This window comes from Bufo bufo, chromosome 1, assembly GCF_905171765.1.
Source record: "Bufo bufo chromosome 1, aBufBuf1.1, whole genome shotgun sequence".
In the NCBI taxonomy this organism is placed as follows: domain Eukaryota; kingdom Metazoa; phylum Chordata; class Amphibia; order Anura; family Bufonidae; genus Bufo; species Bufo bufo.
The window spans coordinates 472,354,019-472,374,721 of record NC_053389.1 but is presented as its reverse complement, the minus strand read 5'-3'; the positions used below and the strand labels follow the sequence as shown (position 1 = coordinate 472,374,721).

The window sequence follows — 20,703 nt, the reverse complement described above, 5'->3', positions numbered from 1 at the left end:
TTCGCAGCCGACCCGTTATGTGTGCCTGTCCCCTCACATTGCATAGCAATTTGCTCTACTATCTGTCAGTGTTGAGCCCCAAGTTAACAGTAAAACAAAGTCTGATTTTGATTTAAAAAAAAAATCTAACCTCTTTTGGGTAATTTTTCTTTTTCCGTGAATTGCACAAATATTTGATTTATATACAAATATGAATTATTGCAATTTAATAAAATCCCACTTTTTTTTTTTTTTTAAACTAATTTTACCAAGAACAGGAAAGGGCATGCCTTGCTGCTCTGCCTGTAATTGGTCACCTCCCCTCAATCATTAACTTTAAAGGCTGAGTCGGTGACCTAATGAAATGTCAGTTTAGGCAGCAAAGCTAATTCTGAGCATCACCTTTTGCCCCCAGCCTGAGGAGCTGCATCTTTACCAAGAAATATGCCAAGATACACAGTGCATGTGCGAGGAGAATGGCTGTCATTGCCTTGTAAAGATTCCTCAAAAACTATCAGATGTCTGGGTAAGGAAGCACTGAGGAGGTACATCAAAAATAAGCCTGATAATGGAGGCTTTGTAACTCTGGAGAACGTGACGTTTAACCTGCGGAGATGTAAAGGCTTGGGCTTACTGGACCTAGATGACAAACTAGAAGATGCATTGGAGGATAACGAGTTTGTGGAAGTTGGTGAGTTTGCAAGTATTTTCTCTATTTATTTCCACTAAAAAGACTTCTTGAGAAATCGAAAGCCTCTTTATACACTTTTGTTTTTCTCACTCCCATCAATATAGAGGGCTATTCTTATCAAGAAAGACAGACAGATGAATAGGATCTGCTGTGAGATTCTTGGATTGTGTACATGGGTCCATGAAAAAAAAAAAAAATAGATGTGTGCCTTGCACCATTGAATTGTATGGGTCTGTGTGCTATCTGAAAATGGGTAGCACACTGAAGAAAAATATATTGTGTGTGGTTATTTTTATATCCTACACAAAATACGGTTATTCATCAAAGATGGGCTTCTTATGCCAGTTTTTGATGGCCCCTGCGCTGCCGGAGGAGCACCTCATTTATGACAAGGCACAGGCCTCGTCAAAAAATGAGGTGCACCTACGGCAGTTCTAATGTCTGGAGTGAAAACTGGAATACTCCTGATTCCTGGCTTAAATGTTAGTATATTTGCCAGGGCCCATGCCCAGGTCTCGTCCATTCTCTCGCCACGGCGTTAAAAAAAATCTGTGCAACAAAAGTTTGTCACATGGGTGTTTTTTGCATGATAATGCCAGTTTAGGCAGACAACGTGAATTATTATTAGGTTGGTTTCACTTTTTAATGCAGCTTTTGGAAACGAATGAGAAAGGAATTACTTTCCTGGATCCTTATTTGGGTTTAGCTAAAAAAAAAACTGCAGTGGCGCTGGGTGTAAGACTACCCTTAGGGTTCATACACGCGAACATATTGTCTTTTCATGTCCGTTATTTTGTTGTGGACTGTATGCAGAAACATTCATTTCAGTGGGTCTGCAAAAAAAAAAAAAACGAAGTTACTCCGCGTGCATTCCGTTTCCGTATGTCCAGATGTTTGTATCGCGAAAATTTTTTTTTCTGTATTTGTTCAATTATTTTCCGTATTACAGGTAGGATTGTTCTATTAGAGGCCAGCTGTTCCGTTCCGCAAAATACGGAATGCACCTGAACGTCATCTGTATTTTTTTGTGGATCGCAAAATGCATACAGTTATGTGCCTGAGCCCTTAGGCCCCCTCTGTGTACACAGACCATATACAGAGATATTTGGAGTCCCTACATGTAGGCATCTTGTGTACTGATATAGGGCTCATGCACACGACAGTATTTTGCATTCAGTATACTGTCCGTTTTTTTTAGTTCAGTATTCGGTACATATACTGAACCATTCATTTCTATGGTTAAGCCCAAAAAAACTGAAGTGTCTCCGTGTGCATTCCGTTTCAGTATTTCCGTACCGTGAAAAGATAGAACATGTCCTATTCTTGTCCACAAATCACGGTGCTTGGCTCCATTCAAGTCAATGGGTCCGCAAAAAAAAAGGAACATACGGAAATGCATCCGTATGTCTTCCGTATCGTTCCGTTTTTGCAGAACCATCTATTGAAAATGTTATGCCCAGCCCAATTTTTTTCTATGTAATTACTGTAATAGGCTCCATTCACATCACACATCCGCAATTTCGTTCCGCATTTTGCGGAATGGAATTCCGGACCCATTCATTTCTATGGGGCAGCACTATGTGCTGGCTGGACACGGAATTGCGGATCCGCACTTAAGGGTCCGCACTTCCATTCCGCAAAAAAATAGAACATGTCCTATTCTTGTTCGCAATTGCAGACAAGAACAGGCATATTCTATTAGTGCCAGCAATGTGCGGTGCGCAAAATGCGGAACGCACATTGCCGCGGACGTGTGAATGGAGCCTAATGTATATGGCATATGGAAAAAACGGAAAGGAAGCGGAAACAAAAAACGGAACATCGGATCTGTAAAAAACGGACCGCAAAACACTGAAAAAGCTATACGGTCGTGTGAAAGAGGACTTAGGCTATGAATGAGGGTATGAATGAGTCCGCATCCGTTCCACAATTTTGCGGAACGGGTGCAGACCCATTTATTTCAGTGGGGCCGCAAAAGATGATATAGCACACTGTGTGCTGTCTGCATCTGTAGTTCTGTTCTGCGGCCCTGCAAAAAAAAATAGAGCGGCGGCTGTGTAAAACGACATTGTAAAACGAGCATGGCACACATTTATTTTTATTTTTTTACTAATCCCACGTGTATCTTAAAGAGCAGGCTACAGGACGTACGTTATGTGGACCCTTTTTGATCAAATGGGGAGTTTTGTGTATTACAGATACGCACATCAAGGGGGTCATTTACTAAGACCTGCTTTTTACACCGATCTTACATTCCTCGCTACGCTGCTGTAACATACAGCTAATTTATGACGAGATGTGCGCCTCGTCATAAGGCGCGTCAATGGCAGTCTGTGCGCCTGGTGTAAAAACTACTCCATCCCCCTAGCCTGAGTAGAGGTTCACCTGTTTCCAGGAATAAATGTTAGTAATTTTGCATAAAACTGACTGTACGACTAAGGTTAACCCCTTCACATCTGCGTATTTCAATCCGGCAGGATGTTTCATCAGAGAACAGCCTGCCAGAATGAACCAGATCCGGCTTTGTCGAATGTGAACAGAATGTCCTCCAGCCCCATTAAAGTATAATGGGGTCCAGCAGACATTCCATTTGCATCCGGCTGACAAACGGAGAACCTGTCGGACAGAAACCACTGCATGCTGCGGTTTGTGTCCGGACGATCCTCCGCAGATGTGAAGGTAGCCTAAATATTATTCTACAGCCAGTCATGTTTACTACTAAAATAGTCGCAAATCTCTTGATAAATGAACCCCCCCCCCCCCCCCCATATGTATGTAAAAGCTTCAGTTATTTGCCATTGGGCAATTTCAGATGTGCATGTCCAGTGCGTAAAACATGCTGTGTGTCTCTGCCCAACCTTGCATTTACTGATTTAGGGCAAGCGAGTTCAGTGCGAGAAACTCCCTACGTGTGGCAGTGTGAGTTCCTGTTCTGAACTCTGCTCCTCTGACAAGATTGAACAGTGCTATAATTCATAATGCTGTGTGTCCCTGAGAGACCTGAAATCTATTGAATAAGGCAACATGCACACGACCGTATGTGTCTTGTGGTCTGCAAATTGCAGATCCGCAAAAAAAAAAACGGATAAGATCCGTATGCCATCCGTTGTTTTTTTTTTTTTTTTTGCGGATCCATTGTAACAATGCTTAAAACGGACAATAATAAGACATGTTCTATTTATTTTTTATTTTTGCGGGGCTACGGAACAGACATACTGATGTGGACAGCACACAGTGTGCTGTCCTCATTGTTTGCGGACCCATTAAAATGAATGGTTCCGCATAAAAAATAAATAAAATTGGAACGGAAACAAACAACGTTCGTGTGCATGTAGTCTACACTGACAGCACACAGCTTTTCACACTGAACTCCCTTTTGTGCGTTTGCCCTTAGGTCTCCTGCTCACGAACGAGTGCTTCCCGCATTTGCGGATCCGCAATACACGGGCACCGTTCCGTGGGCATTCCGCATCACGGATGCGGACCCATTCACTTGAATGGGTCAGCAAATCCAGAGATGTGGAACGGAAGCACGGAACGGGAGCACTACGGAGTGCTTCCGTGGGGTTTCGTCCCTTACTTCCGTTCTGCAAAAAGATAGGACATGTCCTATCTTTTTGCGGAACGGCCGGATTGCGGACCCATTAAAGTGAATGGGTCCGCGATCCGCTGCGGCAACCCCATGGACGGTGTTCGTGCATTGCGGCCCGCAGCACGACCACGGGGCGCACACGTTCGTGTGCAGGAGGCCTTAGGCCTCATGCACACGACCATTGTGCCGTTTTCTGTTTTTTTTCGCGGACCCATTGACTTTCAATGGGTCCGTGGAAAAATCGGAAAATTTCACTTCGTGAAAACTCAGAACCGACAGTATATTCTAACACAGAAGCGTTCCCATGGTGATGGGGACGCTTCTAGTTAGAATACACTACAAACTGTGTACAAGACTGCTGCCTGGCAGCACCCGATCTCTTACAGGGGGCCGTGATCAGCACAATTAACCCCTTCAGGTGCCGCACCTGAAGGGGTTAATTGTGCTGATCACGGCCCCCTGTAAGAGATCAGGGCTGCCAGGCAGCAGGGGGCAGACCCTCCCCCCCCCCCCCCTCCCCAGTTTGAATATCATTGGTGGCCAGTGCGGCCCCCCCCCCCCCCTCTATTGTAATAATAGGTTGGTGGCCAGTGCGGCCCCCCCCTCCCTCTATTGTAATAATTCGTTGGTGGCACAGTGTGCGCCCCCCCTCCCTCTATTGTAATAATTCGTTGGTGGCACAGTGTGCGCCCCCCATCGGCCCCCCCTCCCTCTATATCATTAACAACATTGGTGGCCAGTGTGCGGCCTCCCATCTCCCCCCCCCCCCCCCCCATCATTGGTGGCAGCGGAGTTCTGATCGGAGTCCCAGTTTAATCGCTGGGGCTCCGATCGGTAACCATGGCAACCAGGACGCTACTACAGTCCTGGTTGCCATGGTTACTTAGCAATAGTACAATAGTAGAAGATTCATACTTACCGGCTGCTGCGATGTTCGTGTCCGGCCGGGAGCTCCACCTACTGGTAAGTGACAGGTCTGTGCGGCGCATTGCTAAATGAACTGTCACTTACCAGTAGGAGGAGCTCCTGGCCGGTCACAGACAGCGCAGCTCCCAGGTAAGTATGAATCTTTTACTATTGTACTATTGCTAGTAACCCGCTGCCACCAATGATGGGGGGGGGGGGGGGTAGATGGGAGGCCGCACACTGGCCACCAATGTTGTTAATGCTATAGAGGGAGGGGGGGCCAATGGGGGGCGCACACTGTGCCACCAACGATTTATTACAATAGAGGGAGGAAGGGGGGGGCGCACACTGTGCCACCAACGAATTATTACAATAGAGGGAGGAAGGGGAATGCGGGGGGGGCACACTGTGCCACCAACGAATTATTACAATAGAGGGAGGAAGGGGGGGGGGCCGCACTGGCCACCAATGATATTCAAACTGGGGAGGGGGAGGGGGTCTGCCCCCTGCTGCCTGGCAGCCCTGATCTCTTACAGGGGGATATGATAGTACAATTAACCCCTTCAGGTGCGGCACCTGAGGGGTTAATTGTGCTGATCACGGCCCCCTGTAAGAGATCGGATGCTGCTAGGCAGCAGGGGGCAGTCATGTACACAGTTTGTAGTATATTCTAACTAGAAGCGTCCCCATCACCATGGGAACGCCTCTGTGTTAGAATATACTGTCGGAAATGAGGTTTCACGATCTAACTCATATCCGACAGTATATTCTAACATAGAGGCGTTCCCATGGTGATGGGGACGCTTCAAGTTAAAATATACCATCGGATTGGAGAAAACTCCGATCCGATGGTATAAAAGGGACTCCAGACTTTACATTGAAAGTCAATGGGGACGGATCCATTTGAAATGGCACCATATTGTGTCAACGTCAAACGGATCCGTCCCCATTGACTTGCATTGTAATTCAGGACGGATCCGTTTGGCTCCGCACGGCCAGGCGGACACCAAAACGACTTTTTTTTTTTTATGTCCGTGGATCCTCCAAAAATCAAGGAAGACCCACGGACGAAAAAACGGTCACGGATCACGGGAAAACGGAACCCCGTTTTGCGGACCGCAAAAAAATACGGTCGTGTGCATGAGGCCTTATACTGACATAATGCTGTCAGTATAATTCAGTAGATGCAAGATCGCACAGAGACACACATTATTATAAATCATTATAATGCCTGTGCAAGAAGCAATGTCCATAATGGGAAATCATGCTCCCACATGGCCACGCTTGTCTAAAACTGCCCTTTATCATATGTCAGGATTTATCTGTATTTATAAGCCAAGACAAAGAGGGGACCCTAAGCAGAGAACCCATAATGGAAGAATCCAAACAACTCCCCCCCCCCCCCCCCCCTCCCTTAGTGCACTCCAGGTTTATCTTACAAATATGGATGCAAACTCTAACCAAATCTGCACTGTGTAAAAGTGGCTTGGTTTTCTCTTTTATACTTTCATTCTTTAATATTTTTCCTTGTTCTAGTTGTGGAAGGCGATGTGATGTCTCCAGATTTTAATCCATCTCAGCCTGAGGGTGCCCATTTATATCCTTTATTGACCAATATTGTACCGTTCTAGCTGGGAGCACTCTGAACATGTGTGTACCCATCAAAGGTCAGACTACACTGTGGTAGAATCTCAAATATTTGAATAGCATTGATCAACACACTGGTGAGTCTGATTAGACTAACTAAACACTTATCCGCTACAGGTTGTCTGAATGTGTAGATAGTTATCTTTTCCCATGCCTGATGATGACATTATTAACCCCTTCAGGACCCTGCCATTTTTTACCTTAAGGACCAGGCCGTTTCTTGGAAATTTCACGTTACTGTATGCGATAATAACTTTCGAATGCTTTTAGTTATCCAAGCCATTCTGAGATTGTTTTGTCATGACACATTGTACTTCATAATAGTGATAAGTTTAAACTTTCCAAATTTCAATTTCTCTGCTTTTAAAACAGATAGTAATACCTCATATAATAGTTATTACTTTACATTTCTACTTTATATGTCTACTTTATGTTTGGATCATTTTGTGAATGCCATTTTATTTTTTGGAACGTTAGAAGGCTTAGAAGTTTAGAAGCAAATCTTGAAATTTTTCTGAAAATATCCAAAACTCACTTTTTAATGACCAGTTCAGGTCTGAAGTCACTTTGTGAGGCTTAAATAATAGAAACCACCCAAAAAATGACCCCATTTTATAAACTACACCCCTTAAGGTATTCGAAACTGATTTTACAAACTTTGTTAACCCTTTAGGTGTTCCACAAGAATTAAAGGAAAATGCAAATGAAATGTCAGAATTTCACTTTTTTGGCAGATTTTCCATTTTAATCTATTTTTTCCAGTAACAAAGCATGGGTTAACAGCCAAACAAAACTCAATATTTATGGTCCTGATTCTGTAGTTTACAGAAACACCGCATATGTGGTCGTAAACTGCTGTACAGGCACACGGCAGGGCGCAGAAGAAAAGGAATGCCATACGGTTTTTGGAAGGCAGATTTTGCTGGACTGGGTTTTTGACACCATGTCCCATTTGAAGCCTCCCTGATGCACCCCTAGAGTAGAAACTCCAAAAAAGTGACCCCATTTTAGAAACTACGGGATAGGGTGGCAGCTTTGTTGGTACTAGTTTAGGGTACATATGATTTTTGGTTGCTCTATATTAAACTTTTTGTGAGGCTAGGTAACAAGAAATAGCTGTTTTGGCACCGTTTTTGTTATTTACAACATTCATCTGACAGGTTAGATCATGTGGTATTTTTATAGACCAGGTTGACACGGCGATACCTAATATGTATAAAACAAAATAATTTATGTAAGTTTTACACAATAATATCATTTTTGAAACAAAAAAAATTACGTTTTAGTGTCTCCATAGTCTGAGAGCCATAGTTTTTTTCAGTTTTTGGGCGATTATCTTAGGTAGGGTCTCATTTTTTGCAGGAAGAGATGACTGTTTGGCACTATTTTGGGGTGCGTATGACTTTTTGATTGCTTGCCATTACACTTTTTGTGATGTAAGGTGACCAAAAAATGCCTTTTTATTACACTTTTTTTTTTTTACGGTGTTCACCTGAGGGGTTAGGTCATGTGATATATTTTTATAGAGCAGGTTATTACGGATGCGGCGATACCTAATATGTATACTTTTTTTTTATTTACGTAAGTTTTACACAATGATATCATTTTTGAAACAAAAAAAATCATGTTTTAGTGTCTCCATATTCTGAGCCATAGTTTATTTTTATTTTTTTTGGGCGATTGTCTTAGGTAGGGGCTCATTTTTTGCGGGATAAGGGGACTGCTAGATTGGTATTATTTTGGTGGTCATAAGCCTTTTTTGATCGCTTGCTGTTGTACTTTTTGTGATGTAAGGTGACAAAAAAATGGTTTATTCAGCACAGTTTTTTATTTTTTTACGGTGTTCATCTGAGGGGTTAGGTCATGTGATATGTTTATAGAGCCGGTCGATACGGACGCGGCGATACCTAATATGTCTACTTATTCATTTTTACTTAAAACTTTTAATTTTTTTGGGGGGAAAACTTAATTTTTTTCAACTTTTTTTTTTTTTTTTTTGTCCCACTTTGGGACTTCAACTTTTGGGGGTCTAATCCCCTTTACAATGCATTCCAATACTTCTGTATTGGAATGCATTGGCTGTATGAGTAATACTGTGTGTATTACTCATACATCTTCCTGCTTGTGAGATCCAGGGGGCTGGATCTCACAGGCTCTTCACCGGAAGGCAGCGCCGATGCCTAAGGAAGGCATTGCGCTGCCTTCCATGCCATCGGGTCCCTATTACAGCCGCACGGGGACCCGATGGCACCTCCGCCTGCCGCAACGCCCGTAAAAGCTGCAAACCGCAGGTCTGAATTGACCTGCGGTTTGCGGCGATCGCTGATACGGGGGAGGGGGTCACGGGACCCCCCCGCGCATTGTCCCAGGGTGCCAGCACAATGATTTGAGCAGGCACCTTGTTCCGATTACTGCACGCTGCGCGGCGGTGATCGGAAATACACAGGACGTACAGGTACCTGTACACCCTGTGTCCTTAAGAGGTTAAGGGGTTAATGTAAGCACACAACCATGCTTTCCGCATCTGTATATCTGTTCCGCAAAACATAGAACATGTCCTATTCTTGCTTGCAAAATGTGGACCACAGATGCATTGAAGTCAATGGGGGTCATTTTATTAAGGGACTTTCCACTATTTTATTTATACACAATCGTGTATTTGTTTGATTTTGGTACTTATGGTGCACATTAGGGGCAGTCCCTAGGGTACAAGGTTGGATGCCGATTGGCACCAGAGACATTATTATTGCACAATGCACTTTATCGGACCCTGGGTGTTACAAGGTCTTACTGATATGTTCTATATGCTGCTTATACATGTTTTTTTATTTTTTTTATTGCAATTTGCTTTTTTACTATGTTCAAATAAAGATTATATATGATGTGCGGTCTTGCTTTTGGGGTATTTTGCCACATTGGATCGTGCTTCATTCTATCTGCAGAATTGTGGAGCGTTATTTTGTGTACTGAACGTTCTACAGAATCATACTGGCAGCTTTATGTAACTATCATTCCGTTACAGAAAGGTCAGGCAAATACACATCATTATCAATCATGATAATGCCATGCGCATCTGTAGTCCAGACTGCACAATTCCTCTCACACGGAGCGTGATTCCCGCAAGTGACACGTTGGTGTGAAAGAGCCCTTATTGCTGGAAACGTGCAGGATTATAAGGGTAGGTTGATACAGAGTTTTTTGGAGCAGGTTTTAGTCAAAACCAGAAGGGGGATTGAAAGGAATGGGAAATATAAAGGAAAGACATAGGGCCAGATTTATCATTAGCTCAGGTCAGAATAATGGAGTGAAAAAGTCCCAAAAAAAGTCCCAAACGCTAAAACTGCGCACAAATTTGCGACTTTTTTCTGCTCTGCACTATGCTCGCCAGTTTTCTGAAAGTGGGCGTGTTTTCTTATGTAAATGAATCTCTAGACAGATTTACTATTGGGACTATTTAAAAAGTCGCAAAAAAGTCGCAATTTCACTCCAGTGAGGACCATGCTTATCTTAAGAGACTTTTTAATAGAACGTGCGACTTTTTCGTAAAGATGTGCGACCTTTGTAAAGCTGCTTACTGACGGATAAACTGCTACCGTCAAACCACATTTATTACAGTCTTAAAGGGCCGATCATAAATCTGACTTGGCTAAAACTGACTTTAGCCATATGTGAAAGTGAGTGAGCTGTCAGAATAGTGATAAATCTGGCCCAATCTTCTCCTTTCTGCTGGATCAATTTCTGGCTTTGGCTGAAAATCCTGCAGGAAAGACTTCCTCCAAAACCTCCTCCAAAAATGTCATGTGAACCTACCCTTTGTGGATTATCAGGTGCTGGATTAAAAAAATTCTCTGTACCTATATTTTTAAATATTACCTGTTTTCGAATAGTAACTTTATGGCTGTTAAGATATTTTGGCCCAAATCTCTGTAGGAATTTCTTTAACAGATACATAGATATAGCAAATATAAAGAGCCTGAGCAGGTAAGTTCTTTTATAGCCTATATTAAAAAAAATTATTAAATAGAAATACTTCTGTACTCCAGAATGAGATATAATTTATATATAAAGAGTGTGTTACATCTGTCAGATCTGAGTCCTAAGGAGGCCACTGATCGATTAGGAGTGTACAGTGAGAAGTAAGGCAGATGGACATAAACAAACAAACTGGTGGTGGTGGGAGGTACAGCCACAAGGGCTGGACAGCACCATAGGCCTGGAATGGCTCTTGAGATCTCCCATTTAAGGGCTCATACAGAAGAACGTGTTTTCTCTCCGTGTCTGTTCCGTTTTTTGGGTTTTTTTGCGGACTGTATGCAGAACCTTTCATTTCAATTGGTCCACATAAAAAATGTAAGTTACTCCGTGTGCATTCCATGTCTGTATTTCCATTCCGCAAAAAAAATAGAACCTGTCCTAATATTGTCTGCATTACGGACAAGGATAGGACTGTGCTATTAGGGGCCAGCTATTCGGTTCCGCAAAATAAGGAATGCACACGGACATCATGTGTATCTTTTGCGGATCTTTTTTTTGCGGACCGCAAAATTCATACGGTCGTGTGCATGAGCCCTAAAGGGAACCTGTCACCTGGAAATACAGTACAATCTGCAGGTAGCAGTATACACAATTACGCGGAGAATACCATGAATCGCTAATAGTAGCTGAATGGGCTTACTTGAGCTCAAAAAAAGCAGAGATTTAAACTAATAAATTACAAGTTTTAAGCCTCTTTCACACAAGCGTGTCCGGATGCGTTGCGGCAAACAAGCGCGAGTAGGTACGCAATTGCAGTCAGTTTTGACTGCGATTACGTTCCGTTAGTCAGTTTTTATCGCGCGGGTGCAATGCGTTTTGCACGCGCCTGATAAAAAACTGAATGTGGTACCCAGACCCGAAGTTCAGGTTTGGGTTCAAGGTTGTGTAGATTGTATTATTTCCCCTTATAACATGGTTATAAGGGAAAATAATAGCATTCTTAATACAGAATATACAATAGGGCTGAAGGGGTTAAAAAAATAAATAAATAAATTTTTAACTCTCCTTAATCCACTTGTTCGCGCAGCCGTCATCTCTTCTGTTTTCATCTGTGAGGAAAAAGACCTTTGATGACGTCACTGTGCTCATCACATGATCTTTTACCATGTGATGATCGCAGTGATGTCATCAAAGGTCCTTTTCCTCACAGATGAAGACAGAGATGCCAGCTGCGCGAACAAGTGGATTAAGGTGAGTTTATTTATTTATTTTTAACCCCTCCAGCCCTATTGTACTATGCATTCTGTATTAAGAATGTTATTATTTTCCCTTATAACCATGTTATAAGGGAAAATAATAATGATCGGGTCCCCATCCCGATCGTCTCCTAGCAAATCGCATCTTGCTTGCGGATGCTTGCGATTTTCACGCAGCCCCATTCACTTCTATGGGGCCTGCGTTGCGTGAAAAACGCACAAAATAGAGCTTGCTGTGATTTTCATGCAACGCACAAGTGATGCGTGAAAATCACTGCTCATGTGCACAGCCCCATAGAAATGAATGGGTCCGGATTCAGTGCGGGTGCAATGCGTTCAACTCGCGCATTACAACCGCGTGGAAAACTCGCCCGTGTGAAAGGGGCCTTATTGAATAAAATTATATATCAATTTGCTCAGCTCCTCCTGCTCTATAACACTCTGCCTGCAGATTACATCGCACGTCATGGTAACAGGTTCTCTTTAAAACTGGGAAATTCAAATGTAACTGTAGCTTAGGCTACTTTCACACTTGCGGCAGTGTGATCCGGCGGGCCTTTCCGTCGTCGGAACTGCCCACCGGATCCGCCGATCTGCATGTGACTGAAAGTATTTGTGAGACGCATCCGGATGCGGATCCGTCTCATATGCGGATCCGTATTTCCGCTTGTCATGCGGACAGACGGGTCAGTCTTGTATCTTTTTTTTCACATTTTTACCGGTCTGCGCAGGCCGGAAGGACTGATCCGGCATTCCGGTATTTTGAATGCCGGATCCGGCACTAATACATTCCTATTGGGAAAAATGACGGATCCGGCATTCGGGCAAGTCTTCAGTTTTTTTGGACGGAGATAAAACTGTAGCATGCTGCGGTTTTATCTTTTGCCTGATCGGTCAAAATTACTGAACTGAAGACATCCTGATGCATCCTGAACGGATTGCTCTCCATGGGGATAAGGGTCCATTCACACGTCCGTTTTTTCTTTCCTGATCTGTTCCGTTTTTTGCTGAACAGATCTGGACCAGATCTGGACCCATTCATTTTCAATGGGTCCTGGAAAAAAATGGACAGCTCAATGTCTGATTTTTTTCAGGACCCATTAAAATTGAATGGGTCCAGATCTGGTCCAGATCTGTTCAGCAAAAAACGGAACAGATCAGGAAAGAAAAAACGGACGTGTGAATGGACCCTAAAACTGATCAGTTCCTCTCCGGTATAGAGCCCCTAGGACGGAACTCTATGCCGGAAAAGAAAATCGCTAGTGTGAAAGTACCCTTACCTCAATATCCCACTCCTATCCAATTCATACTCGCATATACTGTGAGACATATTTTTTTCAGTGTACATTGCATAACAAAGGAGGGTTTGTAGCCTTACTACTTCCTCACTAAGGCCTCTTGCACACAAACGTTTAGTTTTTTTTCCGTTTGGTTCCGCGTACTGTCTGTATACGGAACGCAAAAAACGGAACGTATTCATTTCAATGGATCCGCAAAAAGAAAACAGAAGTTAGGCCGAATGCACACGGCAGTGTTCCGCGGCCGAGAGCGGTCCGTGGTATGCCCGGCTGGATTCCTGTTCAGAGCAGGAGCGCATGGCATCATTGGTTGCTATGACGCCGTGCGCTTCATGCCGCCGCTGCACTACAGTAATACACTATACGAGTGTATTACTGTACAGCAGCGGCGGCATGAAGTGCACGGCGTCATTGCAACCAATGATGCCATGCGCTCCTGCTCTGAACAGGAATCCAGCCGGGCATACCACGGACCGCTCTCGGCCGCGGAACACGGCCGTGTGCATTCGGCCTTAGGCCTCCTGCACACGACCGTATGGCTTTTTCAGTGTTTTGCGGTCCGTTTTTCACGGATCCGTTCGGTTTTTTTGTTTCCGTTTTTCCGTATGGCATATACAGTAATTACATAGATACAATTGGGCTGGGCATAACATTTTCAATAGATGGTTCCGCAAAAAACGAAACGGAAGACATACGGATGCATTTCCGTATGTGTTCTGTTTTTTTGGGGACCCATTGACTTGAATGGAGCCACGGAACGTCATTTGCGGGCAATAATAGGACATGTTTATCATAGAACGGAAAAATGGAAATACGAAAACGGAATGCATACGGAATACATTCAGTTTTTTTTGCGGAACCATTGAAATGAATGGTTCCGTATACGGACCGCAAAAAATGGCCAGTAAACGTTTGCAGGAGGCCTTACTCTGTATGCATTCCGTTTCCGTTTTTCCGTATTTCCGTTCCGTTAAAAGATAGAACTTTGTCCTATTATTGCCCACAAATCACGTTCTTTGGCTCCATTCAAGTCAATGGGGCTGTAAAAAAAAACGTAACGGATATGGAATGCATCCGTATGTATTCAGTATCCATTCCGTTTTTGCTGAAACTTCTATTGAAAATTTTATGTCGGACCCATTTTTCTATGAAATTACTGTATACTGTATATGACATGCTTCCGATCCTTAAAAAACGGATCACATACGGAAACCATATGGAAATGAAAACACTACTGAAATTGAAAAAACGGATGCGTTTAAAATGGACCGCAAAACCATACGGTCGTGTGAAAGAGGCCTCATGCAGAGAGATAATTTGTAAGGTGGGACCATTTTCACAAAACACTGCAATAAACTTAGGTTCATACTGGCAGGTGCAGTACCCTGGAGTCACAATTGGTCCATTATACTCCTCTGTCTCCTTTTCTCCAGTAGTAAAAATCCTTCCTGGATTGTCTGGAGGTCTCCTTATAAGGGCTCATTTACACCACCATATGTATTTTGTGGTTCGCAAAACACGGAACTGCAAAAAATCCGGATGACCTCCGTTTGCATTCCGTATTTTGCGGAACGGAATAGCTGACCCCTAAGGCTACATGCACACCACTGTGTGCCCCTAGTGGCCGTATTGCGGCCCGCATACAGCGGGTCTGCAATACACGGGCACCGGCCGTGTGCTTTCCGTATCGCGGACCCATTCACTTGAATGGGTCTGCCGTCACAGAGATGCGGAACGGAGGCACGGATCAGAACCCCACAGAAGTACTACGAAGTGCTTCCGTGGTGTTTCTGCCTCCTCACCGCAAAAAAGTAGCGCATGCACTACTTTTTAGCGGTGTGGACCGCCGGATGCGGATCGCGGACCCAATTCAAGTGAATGGGTACGCGATCCACATGCGGTGGCCCCATGGTCTGTGCCCGTGCATTGCGGACCGCAATTTGCGGTCCGCGGCTTGGAGCCCTAACGTTCGTGTGCATGTGGCCTAATAGAAACAGTCCATAATGCAGACAATAATAGGACATGTTCTATTTTTTTGCGGAAAGGACATACGGAAATGGAATGCTCACGGAGTAAGTTCTGTTTTTTTGGGGGTTTTTTGCGGACCCATTGAAATGAATGGTTCCACATACAGTCCGCCAAAAAAAATGGAATGGACGCTGAAAGAAAATAAGTTCATGTGCATGAGCCCTAAAGGCCTCCCAGACTCTTGGAAGGACTGACAAGTCATATCGGATAAAAACTGCTAATAGAAGTGAAGTAGCGAATATGACATGCAGACACGCTGGTCTGCGGCAGATTATAGGAGCACTCTGGCTGTTATGAGGATGTGGGCAGGGTTTATGTACAGACCTTTACGTTCTCACGGAAAGCAATTCTTTAGAAGCATCTCTTAAAGTGATGTTTGTTTCCAATGACTACATGGATCTCGCACTGAATCCTGCTTTTATTGGTGAGAAGTCTTCTAAGCCTGAGATACCCCTTTAATGAATATCATATCTCTGTGCAGTATATTGAAATGGATGGAGAGAGTCTGACAACAGGGGATTTGCTCAACCTAGGAAAAGGACTCTATAAAATAAAGGTATGTCCCGTTTTACATAGGCTACGGTATAATAAATTTACTAGAATGTTAATTTAGAACTACAGTACAATTTGTGAAACTCAAATCCAAACCAGTTCAAAAATGAAACTGGCCATACGTAAAAGCAAATAAAGTATATATAAAATTTTAAAAAAAATAAAAAATTAAGCATCTTATTTTTTTTAAATAATTTTTGTGATTAAAGTAAAGTATTTTTATTTTTTATTTTGCAAGCTTACCGCAGAGGCTGCACAGAGAGTGAAGCAGTCCAGACTTCTTATCGAAAGCATTGTGAATGAGAAAAAAGGTACCGTACTCTGCTGGTCCTTGTGATATAAGGGGCAGGTGTAACATTTATGGCCATGTCTTCTTTCACATGTATAATATGCAATTTATTGCAGTGGTGTATGGAATTACTACAGGATTTGGGAAGTTTGCTCGCACTGTAATCCCAGTCAGCCGGCTGAAGTAAGTAATATGTGCCATTTGGAGTGCATTGTCGGTAGCCTAGTATATAAAACTATATATGTGATACACACACTCATATTATGGCTCCATTCTGTATATAAAAATAGCGCTCAAACTCTGTTCACACTACATTTGGCCTCCGCCAGGCTTGTGTAACTCTATGGACACGTTTACTATGTTAATGGAAAGTTTTCCTGTGTGAACGTAGCTTTAAATACAGTTGCATGGGATCTCTACTGCACCTCCATATGCTTAGCATTCCATTCAGATTTTCTTTTTCTTTTAAATACAAAGGGCCAGATTTATCATTACTCTGACAGCTCACTCACTTTCACATATGGCTAAAGTCAGTTTCAGCCTAGTCAGATTTATGATCGGCCCTTTAAGACTGTAATAAATGTGGTTTGACGGTAGCAGTTTATCCATCAGTAAGCAGCTTTACAAAAGTCGCACATCTTTACTAAAAAGTCGCACGTCTTTACAAAAAAGTCGCATGTTCCATTAAAAAGTCTCATAAAATAAGCATGGTCCTCACTGGAGTGAAATTGCGCTTTTTTTTGCGTCTTATTAAATAGTCGCAATAGTAAATCTGTCTAGAGATTTATTTACATAAGAAAACACGCCCACTTTCTGAAAACTGGCGAGCATAGTGAAGAGCAGTAAAAAGTCGCAAATTTATGCGCAGTTTAAGCGATTGCGCAAAATTTTGCGACTTTTTCACTCCATTATTCTGACTTGAGCTAATGATAAATCTGGCCCATAGTTTTTGTGAATCTGTACTAGAAAGCCATATGGCATCAGTGCTCTGCTCTACATGCTCTGTGCCCAAGTCTGTTGTGTACATAAGCATATGATTTTAAGGGGTTTTCTGGGTGTTTAATATTGATGACCTATCCTCAGGATATATGATTGGTGGGACTTTGAATCCTGGCACCACTGCCGATTAGCTATTTGAAGAAGCCGTGGCATTCTGGTGAGTGCCGCAGCCTCTTCCTAGGCCTGTGACATCACATTCATCGATCATATGGCCTAGGCACAGCTCAGTCCCTTTCAAATCAATGGGCCTAAGCCCAAAAAACGAGCACAGCCACTAAGCAATGGATGGCGCTTTGCTTGGTAAGTTGTGAGGAGACCACAACCTCTTCAAACAGCTCTCAAACCCTCTCTGATATATTGATCACCTATCCTAAGGACAAGTCATAAACATTAAACAACCATGCACACAACAGTGGTTTTGGTCCGCGTCTGATCCACATTTTTGGCGGATCAGATGCAGCCACATTCATCTCAATGGGGCCACAAAAGATGCAGACAGAACACGTAAGGCTAGTTTCACTCTAGCAGCAGGGGAGTCCGGCAGGCTGTTCCGGCTGGTGAACAGCCTGTCGGATCCGTCCTGCCGCTAGTTCACATGTGCCCCCGGGCTGCCGCTCCGTCCCCATTGACTATAATGGGGGCAGGGGCGGAGTTCCGGCGGCAGCACGGCAGCGCACGTAGAGAGGCAGCCGGACTAAAACCTACGACATGCAGTACTTTTGGTCTGGCTGCCTCTTGCCGTGCTGCCGCCGGAACTCCGCCCCTGCCCCCATTATAGTCAATGGGGACGGAGCGGCAGTCTGGGGGCACACGTGAACTGTCCGTTTTGTGGACAAGGATAAGACATAATTTTTTTAAAAAAAATGCTGTTAAGATCTCGGCCGGTGTCCGTGTTTTGGGAACTGCAAAAACGGCTATGGCCGCGTGCATAAGCCCTTGAACTGTGTTTGTACCCCTGTCCTGAGAGCTCATAAACACTAATTTTTAGCTAGGTTCACATCTGCATGGAAGACTCGCTCAATTGCAGATTTTGCAAGGGTGGCAGTTCACATTTTTATTTTTTAAACAATTCAGCATTTTTTCCATATCATCACCACGACAGCCATACAAGGAGATTGACCCCCGACCTCTGTAGGGGCAGGAAGCAGAGAAAGGTTTAAATGCTTCCCTCCCACCACCAAACACCAGTGTTTCCTGTCCCTACAGAAGACAGGGGCGGAGAAAGGTCTCCGCAGGCAGCCGCCGTGGAGATGAAGGCAGAAGTGGAATGGAGTCGCGTACCTGCTTTAGCGGGCCCCCCCTGTCAGCCCGCGGTCTCGTACTAACGCCGGACAGGGGGGGGAGGGAGAGCCTCGCCTCTGGTTCATCTGGGGCCTGCTCCCGGAGCACGGAAATGCCCGCTGGTTCATTAAAACCATGCCGGCTTGTGCGCGCATCGCCGTGGGCGCTATACAAATTCGTCACTTCCGGGTAGCCGGACGTTTCCGGAAGTGACGCGGACGGAGGGGGCGGGCTTCAGGAGGCGGGAGAATTCAAATGGATTCTCCTGCTGCAGCGTCCTGCGGTGAGTACTTACCTGATTTCGGCTGTACTTCAGGATGTCTGCTTCTGAACATACCGAGGCCTCTACTCTACCGTCTGTAAGTTCCCCATAGGGGAGAGTTTTTTTCTTCCTCTCTCACCGGGGCACTTTATTAATGGGGTCTCTCTCTTGGCTTTTCCAGACTGCAAAAGATCCTCTGAGAAAACCCAAGAAGTCATTGAAGTGTATTTCATGCCTCAAGCGACTTCCTGATGACTACCCTAAGAAACTGTGCAGGGATTGCGTTGCTAAGATTGTCCGGGAGGAACAACCGTCCCTCATGGACGAGATTAAGTCCATGATGCAGGAAGAGATTAAATCCTCCTTTGCAGCTTTTTCCTTTCTTCAAACAGAGAAACCTGTTTCGGAGCCCCCTGCTAAACGCCACAAATCGGACGATGATGCTTCATCCGACTCTGAGGTTTATGGGGGTTCAGCTTCCTCCTCTAAACATATGGAGGATGAAGATAAGCTCTCTGAACGGGATTTTTCAGAAAACAGAAGGAAATTTTATTTCTCCTCTGAGGATATGCCCGAGCTTTTAAAAGCCGTCAGAGCTACTATGGGAGTAGAGGAGGTCCCTTCTACGCCATCAGTACAGGATGAAATGTTTGGAGGTCTCAGGGTAAAGAAATCCAGAGTCTTCCCTATTAACGATAACATCAAGGGGATGAACATTCAAAAACAAGGTCATGTTACCAGTGGGGTTCCACAGGGATCTGTACTGGGACCGATTTTGTTTAATATCTTGATAAGTGATATTGCAAAAGGCCTCGCTGGTAAGGTTTGTCTTTTTGCTGATGACACAAAGATATGTAACAGGGTTGATGTTCCTGGAGGGAAACGCCAAATGGAAAAGGATTTAGGAAAACTAGAAGAATGGTCAGAACTCTGGAAACTGAAATTTTATGTGGATAAGTGCAAGATAATGCACCTGGGGCGTAAAAACCCAAGGGCAGAATATAGAATATTTGACACAGTCCTGACCTCAGTATCTGAGGAAAGGGATTTAGGAGTAATTATTTCAGAAGACTTAAAGGTGGGAAGACAATGTAATAGAGCAGCACGAAATGCCAGCAGAATGCTTGGATGTATAGGGAGAGGTATAAGCAGTAGAAAGAGTGAAGTGCTTATGCCGCTGTACAGAACACTGGTGAGACCTCACTTGGAATATTGTGCGCAGTACTGGAGGCCATATCTCCAGAAGGATATAGATACTCTAGAGAGAGTTCAGAGAAGAGCTACTAAACTAGTACATGGATTGCAGGATAAAACTTACCAGGAAAGGTTAAAGGACCTTAATATGTATAGCTTGGAAGAAAGAAGAGACAGAGGGGATATGATAGAAACTTTTAAATACATAAAGGGAATCAACTCGGTAAAGGAAGAGAGCATATTTAAAAGAAGAAAAACTACCACAAGAGGACACAGTTTTAAATTAGAGGGGCAAAGGTTTAAAAGTAATATAAGGAAGTATTACTTTACTGAGAGAGTAGTGGATGCATGGAATAGCCTTCCTGCAGAAGTGGTAGCTGCAAATACAGTGAAGGGGTTTAAGCATGCATGGGATAGGCATAAGGCCATCCTTCATATAAGATAGGGCCGGGGGCTATCCATAGTATTCAGTATATTGGGCCGACTAGATGGGCCAAATGGTTCTTATCTGCCGACACATTCTATGTTTGTTTCTATGATTTTGGATGAATGGGCAGATCCGGAGAAGCGGCTAGGTGTCGCCAGATCTTTCCAAAACCGGCTTCTCTTTGATCAGGAAGAAGCTAGAACATTTAATACCATCCCTAAGATTGACGCCCAGGTAGCTAGGATCAATAAAAAAACCTGCCTACCATTTGAGGATGCTTCTCAGCTCAGAGATCCACTGGATAGAAAGGCTGATGGCCTGCTGAGA

General features: G+C 43.9%; 1 protein-coding gene across 2 annotated transcripts in view; it reads left to right on the top strand.

The window, feature by feature from the left end:
• The first annotated feature begins 335 nt into the window (after positions 1 to 335).
• Positions 336 to 20,703, top strand: part of HAL (histidine ammonia-lyase) — an 82,426-nt gene continuing 62,058 nt past the window's right edge. The window contains exons 1-6 of one of the 2 annotated variants that reach the window (XM_040409060.1): positions 336 to 670; positions 6,705 to 6,765; positions 10,769 to 10,796; positions 15,854 to 15,928; positions 16,163 to 16,235; positions 16,330 to 16,396. In XM_040409060.1, the coding sequence (XP_040264994.1) occupies positions 424 to 670; positions 6,705 to 6,765; positions 10,769 to 10,796; positions 15,854 to 15,928; positions 16,163 to 16,235; positions 16,330 to 16,396 (551 nt within the window). In that variant the 5' untranslated portion in view covers positions 336 to 423. Of the gene's footprint in view, positions 671 to 6,704; positions 6,766 to 10,768; positions 10,797 to 15,851; positions 15,929 to 16,162; positions 16,236 to 16,327; positions 16,397 to 20,703 lie in introns of those variants that run through there. The other variant, XM_040409068.1, reaches the window with a different exon arrangement.